This window comes from Strix uralensis, chromosome 1, assembly GCF_047716275.1.
Source record: "Strix uralensis isolate ZFMK-TIS-50842 chromosome 1, bStrUra1, whole genome shotgun sequence".
NCBI lineage: Eukaryota > Metazoa > Chordata > Aves > Strigiformes > Strigidae > Strix > Strix uralensis.
Genome location: NC_133972.1, coordinates 16064975 through 16090414, shown reverse-complemented (window position 1 = coordinate 16090414; position 25440 = coordinate 16064975). Strand labels below are relative to the sequence as shown.

At 36.1% G+C, this 25440-nt stretch overlaps 1 protein-coding gene across 1 annotated transcript in view; it reads right to left on the bottom strand.

Moving 5' to 3' along the window:
- Positions 1–25440, bottom strand: part of CNTNAP2 (contactin associated protein 2) — a 1208535-nt gene that overhangs the window by 341352 nt on the left and 841743 nt on the right. Inside the window, exon 13 of the mRNA XM_074892371.1 lies at positions 24331–24531. Within this exon, the coding sequence (XP_074748472.1) occupies positions 24331–24531 (201 nt within the window). The remainder of the gene's footprint in view (positions 1–24330; positions 24532–25440) is intronic.

Here is a 25440-nt window from a genome sequence, read left to right as displayed (position 1 = left end):
CAATTAGCTCATGTCCATCATGAGAATAACAGGATTGCTCAAGGTCTGACTTGTGCAGCTAATCTGGTTTATATGCGGATATAATGGATTTAATAATTAGATTCTTACTACACCTTCCAAATGCACATTAAGGCTCTTTCACGTATTCGTCTAAAAAGTGAAGTCTAAGGAGCAATAACATGGATGCTGTAAGTTTCGAAAACACATTGTCTGAAAATTCCACCACTAGTTGCCAATTTGGAGAAAACATAAATGACTTTCTTCCAAAGCAGTTTCTGCATTTCCTTTAACACCCGTGTTTTCATAACTGCTCTATCAGGAATGTAACTTGAGGAATTTTAGTTGCATGTGGCTTAATATCATGCAACAAAATTCTGGGTACCTATGCTAGGCAGACAGGGTATCAGGGGGGAAAAACCCTTTGCGGTAACATCTAAAATGTTACATCGGTTTGGGTTGTTCTTAACTGTGTTACATCAGTTGGACTCGATGATCTTAAGGGTCTTTTCCAATTGAAATAATTTTATGATTCTATTGAAAATCACAAAAAGTGCAGACGGATTTACAAGCTGTCTCTGTTATCAGCCTACTCTTTCCCAGTTTAGGAACCATGAGCTTAGGAAGATGCACTTCATATGACATTCCATTGATAAGAAAGAGCAAAGGAGTCTGCAAGAAAGGACTGCCCTGCACCTTGACAAGAGTATCAGCCTAGAAACAAGATAAGGGATGTGAGGTAGGATGACCTCAGGTGCTGCAGGGCATCTCCTGTGACCTGGCTGTTGGACAGAAATGTGGCATAACTAATAAGATACGAGCAAAAAAGAGATTCTCATGAGAAAGCAGCGATAGACAGAATCCAGCCTCAGCCAACTAGAAATTTCTTGCTTGATCTGCAATGAAGACAAACACAATAACAGAAGTATAAACACAATAATTGGAAGCACACTGGAATTTCATTGATGAAATTAATAATTAGCACTTGCATGTTTTTTCTGTAACAGATACCAAAAAATGTTTCTAAGGGGTACAGTCTCACCACTCCCAGTCTTGGAGAAAAAGAAGTGCAGAACCATGACAGGTACTCAATAACATACTGTGATACAATGGCAGGGCTGAAAGTGGAAATCCCAGTCATCCAATTCCTACATTTATTCTATAACCATTATACACTCAAGCTCCCTAGACAGGATGTAAGCCATCCTTTAAATAACAGAGAAAGGAAGGTCTCTTTACAAGAGAAACCATACCTTTTCCTAGATGAGATTTAAACAATTTCATAGACAAATTACAAGAGATTGCAAATTAAATCAAGATCCTTATTTAAACTGTAATTTCCTTTAAATCACCAAATAAAATACCCTCTCAAAAGAGAAACTAAACATTTTAAGGATTCCTGATTGGTATGCAAATACTGTTGCCTTCAGCTACTAATAGATAACAACTTTAAAGAGGTGTTTCCGCTCATCAGCAAGCATAAGTAATCAAAACTCTGTTATCCTCTCCTCTCTGCACTTTGGTTCCTCCTCTGGACTTGATATCTAATTTTATTCCCTGATTTATCTAAGATTAAGGTGTGGGGAGGTTACTTCTTATTGGCTAAGTAAAAAACTTTTTAAAAGTGCACATGTAGTTACCAGTGATATTTTACTTACTAGTATTATAAACTTCATCAAACTGGGTCAAGTCATATTAGTAATACATTGGAATGTTCTACTTAGCTGAGGCTTTTTTTTTGTTTGTTTCCCTTCACCAAAACCAGTCACTTTTAGATGTTGTAGAGAATTCAGTAATTTTGGGTACATAAAAGCAAAAAAAAATTCTGAAGAACATAGAAATTATGATTCACTCTGCATATATTTGAAACAGTAGGCCATGTCAACCAGGGATTAACTTGGATAATACCTTTAATTTCATAAAGATCATTAAAGATCTGTTTGTGACTTGACCTGTGCATTGAGGGTAAAAGAGTGAAACATTCACAGAACTACCTCCGCACAGCTTTACACCTTTACTTTGAAGAGGAGAGATGAACGAAAATCAATTAAGCACTGCCTTCACTGTCTAAACAACTGAGAAAAACTTGAGTGCTACTTTGGCTTCCTTTCAAAATTCTAGGTGGCTCAGCTGAATAAACTCAGCTGTGTGTGGTACACGGGCTAAGCCTAATCTCCTTGGGAAACATACCCACCAGCGGCTCCTCCACCACACTGCACACAGCATACTTACTGACCTCTGAGGCACCCACCTCATGTAGAGGCACTGTCTGCTGCCAGTGGATAATCTAGTCCTTTAAGGCATTAATGTTGCTAGCAATACACATCCAAAGCCTAAATACTTTAAAGCTATCTGTATTGCTTCACACAGCCGCAATACACTTTAAATTTTATTAGGAATTTAATAATGTTTCCACATACTTGGTGATGTATGGTCCTAATGACTAATCAATATGCTTGACTAAATATTTTTAAAATGCCTAAACCAAAGTGACAGTTCATTTATCAGAGGAATTTTGACCATATGCAGCTTCCAAACAGATTTTTAAATTCATTAAAAATACAGGAATTAAAAAGAAATCCACACTGTTCATGTTTCTGAACAGGTTCAGCTGTAGCACCCCATATTGTTATGTATTATTATTATAGGCTTTCATGCTGAATGCCAAAGTACCATAAATTCTTCATAAATATCAAATCCATAATTATATATGCTACATTTCTAACAATTTGATCGTGTTTTGACATGAAAACACTATGCTATCAAACAATCCCTACTGTACTCACTTTATAGTTCACAGAGTGATAGGTATTTGTTTTAAAAAATTAGCCAGCTGGAAGGTAGAGTGATGGGGATTGAACTACCCATGAAGATATAATAATTGATTTTGAAGCACTTTTTATAAAGAGTACATCTATTGAATTTGTTTATCTTCTGTAAAGAAAGCAGACAGAAGAGTAAGAAAGTAGTATCATCATAACCTACTACTCATACATCAATGCCAAAGTAACAAAGTATGCTAGATGAAGAAAATTACCTTTGACATTTCATTGAGAGTGCTAAGTCCAGATAAAATAACACTGTTAGTATTTTTTCATTTTGCTGTGAATATCCCAATAAAAAACTCTTTGGTCTATTTGCAGATAAATACTACTACATTTTGTACATGTTCAACTGATGGATCTACAAAGCTAAGGCCATTTTTTTCAGTGATCTACAGTTTCAGGTGTCTTCAGGCTACAGCTCTCAATCACCTTCTGAAAATTAAGTCCAAAGTAACTCAATAGCACTGTGGATGATTAAACCAGAAGAAGTAGCCATCATCCCATTCATTAACTCTAAAGTGCCACTTAGAAATAGTATTTTAGAACTATATGTCTGACATAAACAGGGAAATAAATTTCTACCAATACATTTGTTCATGTACAGAGGCATTAACAGAAAGCATTATCACAAAATAACCAATGCAAAAAACTAAAGAAAATTCAGAAAAAGCGTAGACATTTATATAGCATCCACATTACATTTAGATGGAGTATTTTATTCTACAGCTAATGCATATACAAGATGACCTTCCTCCTTGGCATGTTGTTCCACTGTGCAATTTTTTCTGTTGTCTCAAAAGAATTTGGTGCTAGTCAAGGTGCCGGAGTAGATACTGAATTTGACCAGAGTGGGCTGTTTACAAGGAACACATTTCTCCCTGAAAGACATAACATGGTCATCTGAGAGTACTCCATGATTTCACTGAATGATCATAAGGTGGTGAGAATGGAGGCCAGAATTTCAAGACATCACAGAAGGGTTTCTGTGTGAAGACACTTGTCTCGTTATGGGTTCAAGTCCCCCCAGCTGGCTCATTCTTGCCACATGCAAAGGAAGAACTCCTACATCTAAGTACATGCGAGGAAAGGGCCACAGAATGGAAATTCAGTTATGAGCAGAGACTTCTACTAGAAAATATGCTTGGATGGGTCAATCACTCTCTATTCCTGATGCTGCTCAATTAAGTAGGGACTGGATCCCCTCTGTCCCACCTCCAGATGTCCATATCAACTGCCATAAAAGTCTTTTTCATCTCTGTGATGATTTCATATAAAAATGTTATACACATTGGAGAATCTCTAAGAGGAGACTTTGACAAGGTCTCAGTCAGCCTTGACTTGAACTGGGGACTCTTAGTTGGATTTCTCTTTTCAGAAGCCTTCCTAAACTATGAGGCAGTAGTATATTTAGTAAAAGGAAAAGTCTTTATTCATCTTATTTACCTGTCATTTTGGAACTGGCTTCTCCACAACACCTCACAGGTAACAGCTCTATGAGCTTAGTGAGGACTTACATGGGAGACAAAACTCTGCCCCAGTGATACTTACACATTTAATGTTAAACGGAACGTAAAACATTAAGAAAAATTCTCTGCAGCACCTTTTTAAAGTACCTTTCAGCAATCTATAAACCATGCGTTTCTTGAGGGACATGATGGACTCTGTACCTTTGGTGGATACTTCAGTTACTATGCTATTAAATGAAAGGACACTAGAACTAGTCCCCTCCTTTTGTCAATCAATCTCTTCCATTTCTTTTATGCTATGGGGTTTCTTATTACAGTAATCCAAAAATGAAATTTACTATGTGTTTAAATGATATATTGTAAAGAAAAATATGAACAAGGAAACATTTCAGATAGCCTACTTTTTTTTTTTCTTGATAATTAGAATCAGATGTCAAGCTAAAAAAATTTATTTAAAAGATCAGCAAAATTCTATATGGGACTAGTCATCAACCTCCACCACAGACATAATAAGAAAGGCAGCATGTATCATGTATCTTGTGGAGAGAAATTTGGGATCCTAACTAGTATTGTCTGTTAATTTATATAATACACATGAATTACACTAATCTCAAACATGCCTGAAAAAATTATATAGAAAACGGAATGAAAATTACAAAGTTCCAATCATTTACACAGTAAGATCAATTTTTTCTTACAATGCACAGTATATTTTATGTTTCACCCACTTCCTGAGATCTCCTGAAAAGTTTCCCTACAGAAATACCCACGCTCTTCACTGTCATCAACCTGTTCTCCTCAGCTGGAGGGTTAGTCCAGATTTTGCCCAGTGTAGAGGAACTTCCTGGACCAGACAATCAACATCTGCAGGGAGCATGCTGTCTGCCTGCTTGCTCTTTCTGTCTAAGTGCAGTTGTGGTGGTCAGCCCTGAGCGTCCTCCAGAAAACGTAGGATCTTCCTATTGCATTTTTATCCCAGATCATCTTGTTTCTAGCTTTGCTATAAAATTGTTTGAAGAGACTAGTAGTATTGCTAACAATGCTAGTACTCATGGTGAAAGGAAAGTAAGTGGGTGATCACTAGTGTTGGAAGAACTAGAATACAGTCATTCTGGTAGAAAAACTGCTCTCCTTGTTATAAATCTTTTGATGTTTAAACACTCCCAGGTTTTGTTTGTTACAACTTCTAAGTAGCAACATGAAGGCAAAATTATGCAATTACAGAATCACAGAATCATCTAGGTTAGAAAGGACCTTGAAGATCATCTAGTCCAACCGTTACATTGGAGGCAATCGCAGATGTTGCAAATTGTGGTAGAAGCAAAAGAAATAAAGGATTAATGGCAATTACAGTAATAACAGCAGTCAAGTTGGGTGAAGTCAGGCAACAAGAACAACAATAAGGAAAGAAGAAAAAATAACAATTATTTTATGAGTTTCTTCCCTTCTCGCTAAACAGATGTTCACGAAGCAACCATTTAACCTCCAAGCATTTGAATCAAAGTCTCCTATTAGTAATCATTCATGGATATTACTCAGCAGAAGCAGACTATGCACAGAAGGAATTATGCAAGCCTGAAGTAATTTGTTGGTAGTAGATCCCCTAGTCAGGAGTTGTGCTACTCATCTTTATCAGTCATCTCTAGTTTTCATTCTGCTTTATTTTAATATAGCTTCTCACTTCAATGTCACTACCATGGATGAGGTAAGCTTGGGCTATGAACCAAAAAGACAAAATAATCAATATGTTTTATGTATGATGTGTTCACGCATTCCTTGCACTAAATTGAAAATACAACTGAAAAGTTAAAATTACACAACATACTGAGTTGAAAATATATTAATATTATATGTTGGAGAGGTGGTTCCATAGGAGTTCCATATATTCATTCACTGAAACAGTCATGATTTTTTTTTTTTCCTTTAACATCTGTGCCATGCTTCAGTGTTCCCTCGTTAAAATCTGTTGTGTTTCACTAACACTCTGTATACAGCTACACCTTCTCCTAGGCTGAGACAGCTGTCAGTATTTGCCCTCTCCCTTTTGACTCGCCTCAGGGCAAATATATGAGGGTATAACCATCTCTGAGTATTTAAGCTATTCATACTTTAGGGATGAGAAAAATTAATTGGTGGGGTGCAAAAAGCAAGGGAAAGAAATAGGACAAATTAAGCCAACAAAAATTAAGGCAGAGTATAATTACAATACTAATTAGAATAGTTTTCCAGTAGGAATGGATCATTTAAATATGAACAAAACACAGTAATGAAAGACTCTACTGCTGGGACATCTCTTTTACTTGCCAGGCTGTGCACTGAGAGTTGAACTGATAACATCACCAGATTTTTTTTCCCCTATCTATAAGTCCAATTATTTTATTGTATTTTTATGTTTTATTTGAAGAATACTCTTTCATAACATTACTAATCTCCCCTTCAGCTTAAATCCCAGTACTACTGCTTTGCAAATTAGAAAGGATGTTTTGTTTTAATTTATCCTTGAGAGTGTCCCAAAAAATAACTAAGAGCTATGTAAGTTATTAGCTCATACATTAAACAGTTCTTAAATAATTTACTATAAGATTTGTACACTTCTTAGTTTTAATGAGGTATTTCTAGGGCAACAACAGCATATGATGTTGTAAGAACATCTGTTTGTACAAAGCATTAAGTCAAGGCCTCTTTGAATAACTCTGATACCTTGTATTTTCACCCCTCCAAAATTAGCATATTGTACTACCATAAACAAAGTCTTCTGAGTGAAATCAATTAAAGATATTACATAAAAATATAATGATACTGTTTTCACAATCAATATGTAAAGACCTTCAGTCTTTTTAAAGAAAGCAAGGAATAAAGTAATTCAAAAATTGAATTCAGTTATTTTCACAGAATTTTTGTCCCTTAGATTTTCTATTCTCATGACCAACTGAACAGAGTAATTAGAAACTCTGTTTTTCAATATAATTTATTTATGAAGAAAAGAATATGAAGAAGTACAGCATTACCATAACAAATCTAAATGGAAAAGCTGCAAAAACACTGATCTGAGAACCAAAATAATATTCAATGAATTTTTGAATTCATGCAAACAGGAAAAAAATACCTGCCTCAAGATTGGCAGCAAACTCCCCAGAGCCCTCATTTAATTCCTATTTGAGTATCTGATGCTTACAAATGCAGTATTATTTGTTTTTTTATTTACATATATATGCAAATTTCACCAACACATTGCTTCAACTTAATGTTTGTGTAACTATGCTCTAGAAGCCAAACAGCTCAGGAGTGAGCAAGCATCTCTTGTGTAGTACTTGATGCCGGGCCAAGTCCCCACTATATGCCTGATTGTGGGCAGTTCTGCAAGTGCTGGTGGAGGGATGAACAGAGCTGAGAGGGAAGGTCTGCTCCCTTCCACCACTACCACATGATACCAGCTACAAATTTGCCTGAACTCCATAATCTGAAGTCATGTGACAGACTACAGTTATCTCTTCCTCCTGGCTTAGTCTTTGCAATACCAGAGGCTTATTAGTAAAAACACAAATACTGGAAAACTGCATGGCTAAAATGGGTCCATAGGATAATCACCCAAATCAATTTTTAAACCTAGACTGAAACGGAAGCAACAAACTATCTTAATCCTTGAGATTGATAAAAAAAACCCCTATCATAAACCAGAAAGTCTTTGGCATAGTCTTCTATCTTCTCACAACACAGCAAAGTAAATACTTTTGAAAATTTAATTTATAATTGTTTTAAGATAGTTTTACTTACTAAATTGCCCATATGGAAAAGGGAAATACAACCTCTAATTATGACCATAGAAGGATTGAAATTCTACTGCATGGGTTTAATTACAGTGAATGGTTCATCTGAAGAGATTTTTTTTCAAAATTCGTATTGATGGCATTAGCAAGTTATTAAATATGAAAATGAATTGAGAATATGATTTGTTTTGTAGAGTTATAGGGTTGACTAATCTTTGCTACTGATTTCCTGACCAATGCTCTGCTGCAGTTGTGGCCGTTGCACCACATATATTCTTCAGCTATGTATTCAGTTTTGACCAAATGTTATCTCCTATTATTCAGTATCTGCCTGAACACTACAATCAGACAAATCAGTCTTCTGTTGGCAAACACTTTCTTGGCAAGTAAAAACTATGGATTTTCCCTCCTCAATTAATTGCTCTTTGAAAAAACCTCATCACTTTATTTGTATTGAAATATACAATCATTTTGCACCTCTTAACACTAGTTATGCATTAATTTCAAATTCTCAGTTTCAAAGCCTGGTTGGTTGACCCGATCAGCCCTTAAGCACCCACATAGCCATTAACTCACTCTCCTGTGATGGACCAGGTGAGGGAAAAGGAAGAACAAGAGCGGGAAATCACATGGGTTGAGATGAAGTTCAGCTTAGTAAGTGAAGGAGAGAGAAAGAAAAAAAATCATGCAAAGGCAATCACTGATGATCCCCCTCAAACAGACTGGTGCCCAGACACTCTCCAAGCAACTGCTAACTTGGAAGTCAAACCCCACTTTCTTCCTCTACTCCCATGGTTTTTTTTCAGGTATACATTTCAATGTATATAAATACCTGAAGGGAGAGCATAAAGGAGAGAGAGACAGGCTCTTTTCAGTGGTGTCCAGTGACAGGACCAGAGGCAATGGGCACACACTGAAACAGGAGGTCCCGTCTGAACATCAGGAAACACTGTTTTACTGGGAGGGTGACCGAGCACTTTGCCCAGAGATGTTGTGGAGTCTCCCACCCTGGAGACTTCCAAAAAAGCCATCTGGAAATGGACCCGGGCAAGCAGCTCTAGGTGGCCTTACTTGAACAGGAGGGTTGGACCAGAGGACCTCTAGAGATCCCTTCCAACCCTTCTGTGATTCTATGATTCCACAAATATTTACTTTTTCCCATCATGTCTTTTATACTTGGTTTCAATTCGTTAATTGGTGTTTTTATGAATGCACCTTAAAAAAAATAATTCCCCAAACTCACAGTGCTATGGAAAGGTATCATATCTTATGATTTTTATACTGCATCCTATCTCTAAGCACTATCCAGTGTCTCATGATTTTTTTGGTAGAGTATGCTTTTTTTTCTTCAAAGCAATGATGAACACCGTTCTGAAAATGTGTACTGATCTGAGGCAATGATATTTCTCACTGATCATTGCTTCACTTAGTATTTCATATCTTGTCATTTTTCCATAAATTACCTGAGGATGTGCTCTATGCTAATTCACACTTCAGTAGCAATCAACCATTTGCATGAACCCATATAAAGAGCATCGTACCAATGCTTTTGGCACTATCATTAACATAAAATGCAACCTTTCTAATATCAGTTCTTACTTACAGCTGACAGGATGGAGGAATCAGCCATGTGTAGATGTAAATTTCCATACTTAATGCTATTTAAAAAACATTTTCCAGCCAAACTATGCTGACCTGTGGGTCTGGTCCAGCATCAAATTCAAACAACAAACTAGAACATTGCTATAAAATAAATTGGAAGCAAAGACTCTGTAACACAAATACTGAAAATGCCAGTTCATGTGAAAAAATCATTTTGACTATCATAAACTTAATAATGTTCTGACCAGACTGGAAAATATTATCTCCTGTTTATAGAAATATAATAAGTAAAATAACATGTTTCTCTCATCCCTGTCATTACATATATTAGGATATGTGCCACTTCTGTCTCCAAACTTGAAAAATAAGTCGAAAGCAAAATTTAGTCCCTGTTCCTTAAAAGCCAATCAAGCTCCCATTAGAGTTGATGAAAAGACAGTTAATGAATTGGCAAATAAACTAGATACATACTTTGTTACTTAGTGTAAAAAGTATAATGTTATCAAATGACAGCAACACTTCTGGGTGACCGCGGGATGAGGATGGCTGTGCTTGTTCACTACAGGATATCATTTTCTTCTGAAATGTGGTATAATTAATTATGCAAAACAGACAGAAATACAATGTATAAAAGTATATCATAAAGTATAACTAGTCATTTCACCTGGCAATTATCTTAATAAAAATAAATGCCAATAATAGTTGATAGTTTTGTTAAAAATTGTGATAAATTTTGTCCATCTCACCAATACAAATCAAGCAGCACCTATTCAAATGTGCTACTTGGCAAGAGTTTGACCACTGCCAATGTAATGCAACTTGGACCAAAACAGTTTTGGTGTCAAAACATCTTTCCCTTCTGAAAACATCTGAAGAAACTTCATTATCAAACTCAGCATGCTGTTCAGACCAAAAACAACTGAGGGGAAAAAAAATAATAAAATCTGGAATTTATTGTTTTCTATTTTGCTAAACAATTAAGTCGTTATTAATTTATATTGATTAGCTGTAAAATGTGAAACATACCATAATTTCACCTGCAGAAGCTGACCTTTTAAAAAGAGATTTTAAAAAATATTTGTTCTACTTTTCTTCACTTTTTTTCCCCCAACATTCAGCCAACCAAAAGAAAATTGCTCACACAGCCCTATATCAGCTGTTGTTGTGGAAGACTGTCGGGTTGGCCAGTTGGTAGCCTTAGCTAAGGCAGCCAGCAATGATGATGATTATATTAAATGCAGCATATGCGAGCAGGAAGTAGACTGAGATTATCAATTCATTTTATCTTGATAGCTGAACAGCCACAAAGTAAAAATAATTTTCAGGCACTACTGTCTTGCATGGGATCTGAAGTGGTTAGACCTGGATGAAGAACTCAGCACTCCAGTATTTTCAAAATTTCCTTTACATGCTAGTTTTCAATTAATAAACCTCTTTTAATTAATAAACCTATCTTCTTCAGTCACAGACTTTGAATTAAATTGGTACATGCATTTAGAGTTAATACTTAAATTGATCAGCTGTCCTTGGATGAATCCTCTAGAGAAGCTCTAGGGAAGTCACTTGGACTGTGCTTGCTTTCCAACTATTTTATTTGGATAGTTTCACATTGGAGTGTGAAAAGAGTACCGACCTCCAAGACATATGAAGAGATTTTTTAGTTCGTCCCAAAACAGAACTCCAGAGTTCATAGCTGTTTAAGGGGCTAGTTCAATTTCAAAACCCCTTTAGATGAGGACATATTTCTACAAGTGGCATGTAGCAGTGTGAAGTTCTATGTTGATCAAAGCAAATAAGGGTTTACTGTACTGTAGAAGTCCTGTGGTGTTTTCTATGAAACTGTAAAGCACTTAGTTCTAAAATGTTACTGAATGAAAGCAACAACAACTCTTTCCCCCCTGCCCCGGTCCAGGACATGTCCAGACACTCAAAGCCATTTTGTTCTTTTTTTGTCCTACAATTTGCTCTGCATTTTCAAAAGGCTTCATTTTCAAAACATGGCAAACCCCACTAAAATTAATCAAAACCTGAAAACAGCTTATGTGGCAAATTGACTTTTCATGGTTCTACTGATTTCAAGGAAGTTACACCAGATGTGACTTTATTCACCTTAGAACTCTGAAGCACTGTCCAATTTTTCCAACTGCAGAAAATTATTCAACCATTTTTAATATTTTACATTTTTATTATTCTGCACCACCTCCACACTTCCTAGAATCCTTCCATAGCACTCTTACATTAATTTTCCCAAATCTAGCTTTGGTTTCAATTAAAGCAACTCCAATTTGAGAACAAAGTAATTAAGCTCGACAGTGATCCCTTCAGTATATTTTTGTTGGCTGCCACAAACCTTTCAGCTACCATATACACACAGAGTGATATGGATTCACCATCACCTCTTAAAAACTGCACTGTTACCCTCTTCCCAAGCAGCTTTCAAATTCCACAATCTCTCCATAGCACTGCTGATATATCATCCTTTATCTCCACCTGCTAAACTCTGATCCTCTCTCACCGCCCCCCATATCCTTCAAACCCTTGCCCATCTTTTTCTGAAGAGTCTGAAAACAATTTGAAGAAGAGCGATGTACACAGAGAGAAGCAGCACCCCAAAACAAATTTTTGTAGCTTGAAAAAATGATCACTGGAAGTAATAAGCCTTTCACATGTATTAATAAGAACTAGTCAGTTAAAAAGCAAGCAAGAGAAGAAGAAAGAAGTAATCAAAACCACGAAAGAATGGACTTAAAAGAGAAGGAAGGGAAAAAAAGCAGAATAAATAAAAAGCTAAAAATTAATTAAATCAAAACCAATTGTTTTCTTTAGTTTCGAAGCTATATACCAAGAAGTATATTATTTCCTTTGCATTTTTTCTTTACAAAGTTACTATTTAAATACTCAACTACAGTTGAAAGTTTACAGTGTACATTGTGAATACTTTGAATCCTCCTGAATTCCTGAAATGCCTGTTTTGGGGAAGAGACAACTCTTAGAAACATTTGAACAAGTTTTACTACCAAATTAGATATATATAAAAAAGAAGTATTCTGATCTGTTTGAAAATCCTAATGATAGCAAAACACATGAGTAAAACATACTAGAAAAGTATGAGGGAAAAAACATGAAATAAATTTGTTAGGTTAAGTTTATTTATAGAAAGAACATCACACAATAAGACAAGAGAAAAAGCATTTACCTTAAATGTTAACATGGCCTATTTGTGTAAATATCTATATCACAGTAAAACTCAATCATCAGAAGCAGAGAAGTCTTTGCGGTGCTGATAAACCAGGGATTGTAATCTGTATTTAAATTTGATGTTAGTTTTTGGTAAATTAGGCTTTTTATTATAGAGTAATAATAACTGCATTTTAATTAAAACATATTAAAACTACAGAAATGACATGTTTATTCATTAATATAGGAGGAATGTGGGGAAGTTCCTATGCAGAACTTGTTATAAAACTCTTCATAGACTCTGGCCAAGCGCGGCCTGTTACTGCAGCCCTGTGCACAAACATGTACAGGTTTAGGTATCCCTCTGGCAATCACTGGCAATACCAATTTTGATACATTTTTTCAGACTTTTGTCACATTATTTTTGTATAAGAAAATACACAACAGAACAAAGGTCTACTTTTTCCAGAAAGACAGTAATCCCCATCATTACCATTTCTAAAGTCCTCTTTAAATAATGAATAATACCATTAAGTGGATTATTTAAAAGCCAGTGAGAGACAGAAAAGGTTGGTTGCTGTAACTCCCTTTCAACTTCATCCAAGAAACTTATTTCTTATTACTAAGCAAGCTATTGCTTACTGTCTTGGATAAATTATTATACCAGGAACACACTCACAAGATGTTTTGTGACTTGCAAACATGCTACTCCTTTAGTTTGTAGGATTGTGAGTGATTTACTAAAAGCTTCTGCAAAGTGAAATATATTCTTCCTACAAGAATTACACCTTTGTTTCTATTGTAAGCCACTTGCATTTGAGAGCGAGGATGCACTCAACCACGTATGCCATTTTTTCTCTGTTACTCCTGTAGCACAAAGCAAGGACATCTGTGGCTTTAGAGAGGGCTTGTATCACCCAGTGTCCCCCACAGCCCTGATCCCAGGGCATGCAAGTCCCAGGAGCCCTGACTGCAAAGGAAAGGTACTTTCTGGAGTGTTTTGCCACTCTGGCCCTTCTCTCATTCCCATTATGGCATCTATCATAATTACTATGACTCACTGCCTACCCATGTCCATCCATTTACCTTGCAGGGAACAGCGTGGTCAGGTTACTCGGGGCATGTCCAGGCTCTATTTGGATATCAAGGCTCTGAGGAGCAATGCAAATGTTCCTGCCCTGACCTGAATACTCAGCGTTACTCTCCCTCAGTTCCCAAACAGATCAAACCTAGTGCCATGTGCCTTGTGTTTGAAAAATATTAATTTTGAGTGAAACCAAAATATTTTATGAATCAAAGCACACCTTAAAATGAATGAGTAGGAGAGTGAACATGAAAAATGGCAACTTGAAGATGCCACTATTATTACTGATGAAATATAGAGGCATGGGGAATAAAAGAGCAGCCAAAAAAGATGCTCACCACTCTACTGCAGTGCAATGTCATTAACAATCAGTCTTAATACAGGAGATAGGACTGTAGTCAGGTCCATGTTGCTGCCATTAGTGTTGCGCTGCAATTAATCTGAGAGAAATCTCAAAGAATACCCTGAAGTAGGAGAGAAATTATTTTAAAATTTGATTTGATTATGCTCAACTCATTCAACATTTTGTCAGCAAGAAAGCATTATTATTTTTCAGCCATTGACAAAGAAGAGGAGCTATTCTATTATCATTCCTCAGTCATAACTCCAAGCAAGGATTAAAAAGTTTGGGAAACAGAGAAAAAGAATCCTTTAATAGACTGAATTTACAGGATTTTTTTTTGTGTGTGTTTGCTCTTAAAATATAGACAGTGAATTCCTGATGAAAAGGCATATCATAAAAGGATTACCAAGGTTAGCATGACATTCAAAAAACAATCAAACTTTTTTCTCTTTCTCTAAGCATTAGTTCATATAGTTGCACTACTTTGAATAAAAATGAATCTTGACAACAGTAATACTATGAACAATAGAATTGCTTATTATTTTTCTTGTATTCACTGGAAACCATACACAATACAAAAAACTAAGAGTCACCCCACAGAGGACACCAAGGGATTTGACATAACGGGTAACTGGATTATCTTTCTTTTGGCTAGGTGCTCCTGTACAATAAGAAATCTGCATGTGAGTCCAAAGAAAAGTACACGTTGACATTGGGATGCTGCGTGCAAACATGGATCAATTACCTATGCACTTCTCATTGAAGTATATTTGTATATTGAGTTGCTCCACTTCAATAATGAGACAAGTGGATGTTAGGAAGAAGTTCTGTGGGTAAAATCTTAACTTTATCAGAGGAAAGACCTAATTTGGCCTTTGGCAGACTTTCAGTTACCACTCATTATCCTCCTTTGTTTTTTCTGTGTTCACAGAGTCTTGCTGGTGTTACAGATTTCTTGTACTTCAACACAATTGTGAACAACAGAGTTGGTCATCAGACCAGCAAATCAAGGGCAGTACTAATCAGATCAAGAGTCAAGATTTTTTTTTGGTTCAGTGAGTTTAAGCCAGCTCTCTGCTTAGCATGGTAAATGTTGATCTGCATTGATCATTAAGTTGTGGCCAGCAGTCCTCTCAATTCCTCAGGACTGCTACAGTCAAACACACTTTGCATAGAAATCTTTAAATAAACAAAACCAAAACCCCCAACTCACACAAAACAAAACTCTCATTACTTCCAACTCCCAAACATTTGGAGATTCTGTTAAGAGATTTTTAGATCTGTGAGTGAAAAATTGGCATAGTGGTTCAGAGTATCAACATCGATGAATTATCTTACATGTCTGACAATTTTTTGGTCTGCTTGCAACTTCAGATTTTTCCGGAAAAGAAATTGGTTCAGTATCTCTTCCAAACATTCTTGCTACTTGACACAGTGCTTTGCAAAAAAAATGATGAAAACACAGTCCATGCCATAGGGGACAGATGATTAAAAAGAAAAGAAGCTTTGATCTGTTACTCCTGTGTCATTCAAGAGTGACACCACTGTAAATACTATTAAGATTTTACAAAAATGCATATGAAATCAAAATATGTCACAAATATCAGAGGCAGAGACACAATAAAATATCAAAGAGGAATGAGCAAACGGGAAAGAGAAAAAAGGTAAGAAGAACTTCTGAGATGTTAGCAGAAAGCAGATTACTAGTTCTTAAGGTGATGGGAGAAAAGATTCTCTTCAATAGTATAGCATGTTCCAAAATACAAATATTTTTGTGGATACAATTTAAATTTGGTACAATACATTTATTATAGCTATTCATCTATGCAAGTGCTTTGGTGGACTAATTTTAAAAATAGCTTGATGGATATTAAATATGTCTTGAATTTACGAGTTAGTAAGATCTATCCTATAGTTACATGTATCTAATTGCATATCTGCAGTTTAAACAAACCATCATCATTGCTGCTGTGGCAATGCACAGGATCTTAACAGGTGAAGCAGGTGAAGCCCCACTATTAGTTGTGGAGCATATGTTTGGCTTTAGAGTCCACGTTGACTACCAAAACATTCCAGCTATTTCTGGAAAGCAGTATTGGGATAGGCTTCCAATAGAAGCTAGTATAATGGGTCTTTTCTAGGGTAACTGAGATAGCAGCATGCACTAAACAGCTGCCACTTTTCTAAAACTCATTATAGTTTAGCAGCTAAGTTGGCAACTAATTCCAAATCTTTAGCTGCTGCCTCTGAAATGCTGGGCTGCATTTCAATCTTTTGCATCTTGCTAGTAGCTCTATCTTCCATCATTGCACTGGCCAACAAATACCTGGAACCAAAGTTTACTTTCCACCAATAGATATGGTAAGCTCCCTTTCATTTACTTATTTTTTAATCTGCAGATCCATTTTTCCAGAAAATATGGTTATTGATTTTTTATTCCTATTCCTATTAATCAAGTGAAATATCTTTCCCACCTCTTATTCCAAGAATCTAAGGAAGTGATCATGAATCATTTTCGCTGGCAACACAAATTCCTTGAAAACAGAAGTCACTGTACATATGTGTTTTCAGTAAAATATGTCTACAGTACAGAAAATCAGAGATGAATCTTTTTCATCTTCTCATATTGAGCAAATCTCACATAACAAAATATTTCAAAAGATACATTGAAAAAGGATCTTGTTGAAGTAATTCCTTCTAAGAAGTCATCATTATCTGGAGGCCACCTCCTTCTATATGTATATAGATTTCAACAAAGAAATCTACAGGTATGTATGTCTTATGCCACAAGCACATAAAGGCACAAAAGTTCAAGGGGACAATGCACTCTCCCAGATTATAATGGCAATGACATTACATGAACATGATTTTAAAATATGTTGTACTTTTTGCATACTCCCTTTAACCTTTAGTAAAACTGCGTCTTCATACACGCTCAGGCAATGTTGGGTGGTCTAAACGACATTGTTTTAACATTGGCAAATATATGTAGGCAGAGTATGAACTCATTGAAGGGGATTCATGGAAAGAACAGGTTATACTATAAAGAAAATGTGGAAAAGTAGGGAAAATGTACGTGGAATTATCCACAAGGTGAAAAGGGGAAACTACTTCAGGCACTCCATTTCAGAGACAACGCAGAAAAACATTTTAATAGACTGATTTGATAAATAACATCAAGCATACATAGATAAAAAGTGCAGTAAAAAAAACATACTCAAACATACTCCTGGAATAAGATGTAGTTTGGACTGGTCATACCTCAAATAGCCACACACGTTTTAGTAATCACACCATATCCATTCTCAAGTTCATATGCATTCTGCTGTGTTCCAGAGGCTTATCTGATGAACTCACTATGAAAAACAGGTATGATGTAGGGGGTGGGATCTGATAACATTACTAACAACAAGAAGTAGTTCTTACGAAGTAGTTCCAGTACCTTCAAACTCCAAACATTAACTGAAGACTGTTTAAAGAGGCTTCTGAGAAGCAGAAAGGCTTTCCAAATCTAAAACCTAATATAGAAGATACAGCTCAATGCCCCAGCTGGGAAAGATGAGGTTAGAATTTAGGAAAGCTTAACTATAACCTTCAGATAATTGGTACAAGTCACAGTCTCAAGAAATGAAGCAGTATCACCTCATCCATGAAAACAGGGCAGGTAATGTTTCAATAATAGTTGAACACCTTTGTAATATGGCAACACAGGGCAGTGGTGAAGAAAAGGCCAAAAGAAGTCCGTAACACAGTAGGGAATGGAGCACTGTCTTATGATCCTTTTCTTTCATGCACTGGGAAGTACCATCTTCTCTTAATTGCATGTGTTTAGCTTGATTCTTCATAAAGTTGTTTATGAGGCACATTCATCTCAGGAGTGGGAATGAAAAATGAAACACTGGATAATTTTAGTGCATATTTGAAAAGAAAAACTACTCAGACTAATGCGAATGCATTTAAGATACAGGTGAAAGAGAAATTCTTGTCAAGACACACAATTATATACCATCTAGATCTGTTTTGGCCATTCGTCAAGAAAGATGACTTTTCCCCAGAACAACGTGGGTTCCTGAGGAAGCAGTGTCTATGACTGTTTCTGTGAAAACAATAACCATGAGTGGTTTTAAACAGGTTTTATAAAACAGGATTCAGTACAAACAGTGGAGCAATTATTGCCTTCCTCTATCGTTCTTTTAAGAACTAAAGATAGTGAATCTCTTCCTGTAATAGGCAGAGCACATTTAGAGAGAGAGTGGGTATGACAAACAACTGGTTTGGAACTTTCTTCTAGAACAGTAAAGTTAAAGATCAAATGCACCCTTTTTTCTTAAAAAGGCATAGCAAAGAGACTAGGGCTCGCAGCACTTTCCACAGAGGATTTCTAATATTCACAAAGCTCTTATCAGCTACTATTATTTCTAACAAACCCCAAAGCAACATGTAGCTGTTTTCACTTCGCGATACTGGATTAAGTCTAATTCCTACACAACAGCAAAGATAACTTGAAAAATTAGCAAAAATAGTTCACCAGCTAAAAGAATGATGACTATGAAGTGAAACTAAGAGACTCAGTGATCACTGCATCAAAAAACTTCAAAGGAATTGCTAAGAGGCTAGCAAAGGTGCCGAATGAAACAAAGACATGAAAGAAGGTTGCATTAATAATGGACTGGAAAAAATTACCTCTTAACTAACCATTTATGTACCTAACATGTACCTATGAGGGTTGATCTGTACTTCATGAGAAACATTGAATTACTGTCTGCTTCAGATTGCAACATGACAACGACTAAGGAAAAAAAAGAGATCTCCAAAAGCTGTTAATTTCCACTTCTAGGACATGAGCATGTAGATCGCAGTGGAGCAAGGACATTGTTGCTGCTACCCTTGTGCTTGAAAAATCACTAGAAGTTGAAATCAGCTTTTCTAGAACACTGTCAGAGAAGAAGGATTCAATCAATAAATTTCTTAAGGCTGGACAAGATACATGAAAGCTTACAGGCATGTTTTCTGAAAGAACATTGAGAACTGAATGCTAAAGCCTGAGCAAGTTTTGGAGCAGCTTCCCTTCATCATTGTACGACTGCAGATAATCCCATTTCTCTCAGAGTCTTTTTGAAAAAGTCTTATTAGGCAGGAATTATATCTGCAACTAGCATTCTAGATCAGTTAATGTCTAGCGATGTGAAAGTTTATATTATATAGAGAGTTCTGATTTGGATGGCTACTTAGGAAAAATACCATATCGCAATTTTTAACTTTGGTTTTATCTGAGTCTACCCATAAATCTTATTTACTACTAGTATCACAATTCTGTTATTGTAACTAAAACAACCAAACAGCAAATTAAGTTTTCTATTTCACCTGTGAAACTCCTGAATTCATGAAGCTGCTGTCTCATTTTCTCCAAAGACAAACAGGCATGGAACAGTAATTCATGTACTGCAGTAACTCTGCTTTATGGTTTTCATATGCTGCCTGCAGACATAGTGAATAGGAATAAAAATTGGAACACACACCAACAGATCTCATTCTGTTCTCTGTATCTTTTAGCTCCCTCATTTTGATTATTTGTTACAGCTCCTACAGCTCTGGGAAATGACAGACTCACAGATACTGTGAACACAACAGCCCTCCTCCCTTCAGGGTCTCATTCACAGGGTGAAGGGAAGAATGGCAGAACCAGCATGCTGTTCCCTCCCCATTTCAGAGGCTGAGATCAGTGGCCTGTAGAGAATTTCATACCAAGGAAGTCACAAGCAGGTATTATTAGGAAGTCTAATGACAACAGTGGGTGAATATATGTAATTTTATTAACTAACATTCTGCATTCTATTAGTATATTGTACCACTGTCCTCTACAACACTTTGTTTCTTACAGCAAAGAAGGGAAACTTCTTCCTGTAAAAGCAAAGTGATTCTATATCCTGCGTTGCCTCTTTCTCTCTTGTTAACCAGTGGGCACAAAAGAACTTTCTTCTATCTCCAAGCTCCTGTTTGCAAACGAGGGAAATGTCCTATTACCTCCCATACCAACTGGAAAGTGTATGGGCATCAAGAACTCAGAAAAAAGCTAGTTTTCTGCATGTCCTCGGTACTAAACATATCATTATTGTCTCAAAATGGAAGTTTCCAAGGAAACAAGAAGAAAAGAGGATATAAGAAATATAAATGTAAATGAGGAAAACAAAATGAAAGGTCTGGTGGGTTTTTTTCAAATTTACGTAAACATGTGCACTGTTATTAAGTTGCAATTATGAACCATGAGCTTATTTCATTCATTTATTAACAGTAATAGTTACTTGGATTGCCAGGATCAAGCCTCTAGCATGCTAATAACTGCAAAGGAATTACTGTTCTAAAAATTGTATTATCTAAATAGACAATATAGACAACAAGAAGAGTCAGCCCCATGTTGACTGAACTGGAAAAAAAAAAACCAAAAATTAAATAAATTGTTAAAAGTCATAGAGGAAATATGTATCGAGTCAGGAACTGAACAGGAACAGATTTCCTCAGTACATAATTGACAAAGACTGTGTGACAACTGCATCCACTGCAGGCTTCCTGCTTGAAAACGGTTTCCCCAGAAATTTACAGCATACCTATACTTTTGCTGTTTATTGTGACAACACGGTGACTTTCAGCACAGGTGCCTGGTTTTCCGCTTTCTTAAGAAAGTAACCAAGCTATCTTGACTAGTTTTGTTTTTCTGATGATCTTGCTAAGGCTTTGAAACAGACCTCTAGGTCTGAACATAATTTAAAACATATTGGGCTGCAAATTCAAAACAAACAAAAAAACAAACCCAAAACGGTAAGGAAAGAAAATTGCATTTCCAGGTAGTCTTCACTTACTACTAGACAAGGACTGTTCATCCAACTTTGAGCAGAAAATTGGACCAGATGACCTTCTGCAGTCCCTTCGAACCTGAATTATCCTATAGTCTTATGAGATTCCTGTTCTCAGGTATGCTTTGAGAAGTCACTTATGATTTAACTTACATAGAACATCTTATTACTGGATTCCCTCCACACTAAGCGGAAAGGCATTGTGACCTGTAAAATCTCTCCCAATCCTTATTGTTGGCAATGATTTTAATCTGTTCTCTGGGATGTACACGTTATTTTTCTTGGATGAAAGCCCATGATTAAGAAAAAAGACGACATGGACCTGGAGGAATAAAGACTCAAAGTCTAAAACTCATAACAAAATAATGAGAATTCTTAGTTTGTACAGACTCCTTTTCATGCATCGCTCTCAAAACATGTGACAATGAGAATTCTTTGACGACTAAGCCTGCAGCCAAAAAAACCCCACAACAAAGCAGGTTTATTAATATGAAGGTTTTCATCAAACACAGAATTTTGATGCAGTTTCTACTGCATAAAAAAAAAAAACCTATTTAAGCTATTATTAGCAGCAGTCCATATGTTAGTGCAATTCTCTATACCTTTACCTTGTCAGAAAATTCATAACTAAAAGCAGCAAAAGCTACAGTTCACTGATGGCTAGTTAATTACTTGTCATTAATAGATCAATAAATGGCTTTGGTCCTGATTTGTTTAAATATGTTAACTCAGCAATTTCTTCCTGAGAAGGAATCATGTTGTAAAGTGATGTGAACCCCAAGAGACAAAAAAGTGGAAAAGCTGAGTTGCTGCACTGTCTTCTCTGTTACCTCTGTTCTCTTCGATGCAATTTAAAACTAAAGGACTAGTCTATTCTAAGTGGTTACTTAAACACTTAAAGGTGTAATGAAAAAGTTCCGACTTAGAAAAGCACCTGTGATCAAGGCCACAAATGCCATCCTGATCCCATGAAGTCTACAGAGGTTTTACCACTGGCTTCAATACAACCAGGAATCCACTTCTTGAGGAATATAAAAATGTTGATTTTTTTTTTTTTTTTCATTTCTTTGTGTGGGCACCATACTGCAATGATGTATATGGAAAGCTCTATGGTGGAAGAAGCCACATGAGTACTTGGAGCTGTGCTGCGACATGAATAGCATGTCATAATATATTTAGCAAATAAGGCAATTCTCAAAAAAAAAGAAAAAGAAACAGAGAAAGGTATGAAAAATTGCTTCCTTAGCTTAGAAACCATAGACTGAAGCCAAGAACACATAGCTTAGAAAGAAAATGTATTGGTCTGTTCCCCACTAACACACAAATCACTGCTGTGCTATGTGTACAAACCATTATAGGTGTTATACAAACACTGCAGTGTGATTTTTTTTGTTACTGTTTAGGTTAAAATGATCTGCCTTTGTCGTTTCTTTCTCTTACTTAAAGGAAAAAGAAAACCCACCTCATAGAATATCTCCAGAAACTCACTTTCCAGTCCAAAAAACTGGCTTATAAAGTTTCTAAGAGAATTTATCATTCCATATAAAAGGTGAAAATGTGAAGAAAGAGGTATTTGCAAAATACACGCAAACATTTTTAAGAAGCTTAAAAATACAAACATCTGGAATTGATTACTCCTTAAAGAAATTTTCAGTAAGTTATTATTTTGTGTGCTGCTTAATTGTTCTTTTAAATCTAGAAGCTAGGGCAAACATCTGCAATTACAGTATACATTTCTTTTATTATAACATAGATGTATACTAACAAGTGCAATTTGGTCCTGCAATAATAGTCTTATACATTTAATGAAGGAGAATCTAACACTACTTTGTGTAAACTATGAGCTTTCTATGCATGTTATCTCCAGCTCCATCCCCAAGTGAATTTGCCTTCTAAATACCTGCCCAAACATACATCCATATACTACTTTTCTGAAACATATGCAAGCATAGAGCTTGTATCCATCAGCAGAGTCTAATCACAATGTTTCTAGTTATGAACATGATTCAGGATCCTCTACATTAAGGCCCAAGAAAGAAGAAATCATTTTCCACTTTGCAGAGTCTCTGTGTTACGCTAAATTAAGCAAAATAATAGCAACAGAGACAAACCATGCATTAGAAATAGTTCAAAAACATCAGGGAGGAGGGAGAGAAGTAACAAGCATTACAGTATCTATTAACTAACGGAATGCTTATGGAAATAGGGATAAGATGCACATGCATGCCAAATGAATCCTTATCTATAGCACCATAAGACAATACACCATAATAAATTCATGAGGGGAAGCAGCTTAAAGTATAACACTGTAAGCACCCAGCCATTAGTCTCATCTGAAATGCATTTTAATTGCTCCTATCACAATGAACTCATTTCACAATCACAAAAATGTGTTCTATGTTTCCACTTATAACCCAGTCTTCGTTAAGTACCATTAAAGATTTATTTAACATCAAATGCTATCATACACAATTAGAGCATAGATGAAGTACTATGTGCATATTAAAAGAATTTCTAAAACTGAATCCATTCTTTATGTGCTGTTTTACTGATTCTGGAACAACTAATACTTTTGTCTTTATCAGTTACATGTAAGACTTGTTGAGGAGGCACATACAGCAAACACCACTAGGACTGTTCTCTTCCAGTAAAGCTACACATCCAAAAGAGAAACTTATAATGAATTTACATACAGGTAACAGCATATCGTGTTTCTCACACAACCACATTACTGACCCTGACAATCTCTACAATGTGTAAGGCATCTCATTACACACAAATACTCCGTGTTTAAGAAACTGCTTCAGAGATATTAGTGGGAAGATTCCAACCCTCATTCAGGCATTGCCCTCGCTGACTGTAACATACCAAAACTGACAACCAGAAAACCAGGATGAAGTTCAGAGCAATTTTTCAATGTCCCTATTGATTAAACTTTCAAAGTTACCCTGTTCACAAAAAGCCTCCTCAAGGAGCAACAGATGTGAGAGAACACACAGATTCATGGCGCAACAAAATTCATTTTAGCAGTAAGCAAACAGGCAAAACTTCCTAAGAAAATAATTTCTTCTGTATTTCCAATTATTTACCTCTTTGTGAACTTTAATGAAGGAGCACAAAGAAGTATGTTCACTGAATGGACTGGTCTAATACCTGTTGAACTGTTCAGATAAAGTTCTTTAACACTGTATTTAACTGATATCCCATTCTCAGCCTACCTGGTGTATTCAGCAGCCGGGACATCTTGCAAGAATAGGAGATAAACTGCTCGCAGTATTCAGCACTACTGGTAATGGCAGAGATCTGGTCCATAGTTGCACTATAGTTGAGCTGCAGCACAGATAACTTCTCCAGGCTGTTGCCTCCCATAGAAGTCTGCATTTGCAGATCATGGTACACAGTTGTCCATACTTTATCCTCTGAAAGAAGGGGGGAAAAGACAATTGGTTAGAAGCAGACAGTGGAACTGAATTAAAATAAATTTAGGCCTTTGACAAAAGATAAAAATGTTCTGCAACACATTTTTTGAGGGGGTAGTGGGGAAGAAGGGCATTGCACATGAAAAGTCATCGTGTGAGAGCATAGTTCCAACAACTGTGAACCGATGAAAAGACAAAACCCCGATTACCTTTGTAGATTTGGTAATTAATATACTGTGTGAGGAGACTTCCTCGAACGACTGATGCTAATAGTGACATAAGGAACTAATAACGATTAGCTTTGATCAGAAATTGATTAGAAGGACATAAGGCTGATGCACTAAAAATTCAAGGTTTCTATATGAGGAAAATTCACCGTGCATGATAAGTTGCTGTGGGCTGGAGAGCAACACTGCTTTGCAGTACTGTAACAACAGGGATGCACCAGATTCTTACATAATTGCATAATTTAGTGATTAATACTGAAAACACTGCAGTTTATCAAGGTTTCCACATTTTTACCCAAGCTGTGTTCCAAGGGTAAACCAAAATTACTGCTTATTGACACTTGAATATTTTACAATAGCAGGACCATATGACCTCATTGATTGTGGTTATGGTACAGATATCAGCATAAGAAATAATCGAAGTAGGAGGCAATGGAAATATAAAAGCTTCTGTTTAGTTGTGAAAAGACAAAAGGAAGGGGGAAGGACAACCTCATTTTGGTGATAAGAAACACAGCAGCATTGGCTGTATCTCAACAGTTCCCACAGCCTATTGCACATGCAAAAAGTGTGTAATATCTAGCCTACAACAGACTCTGTATGCATTATACTGCTTTAAACTACTATACAGCAAGTCACTAGAAGTGTTACTGTGTGTCATTTGTAGTTAGCAGAGGAGATT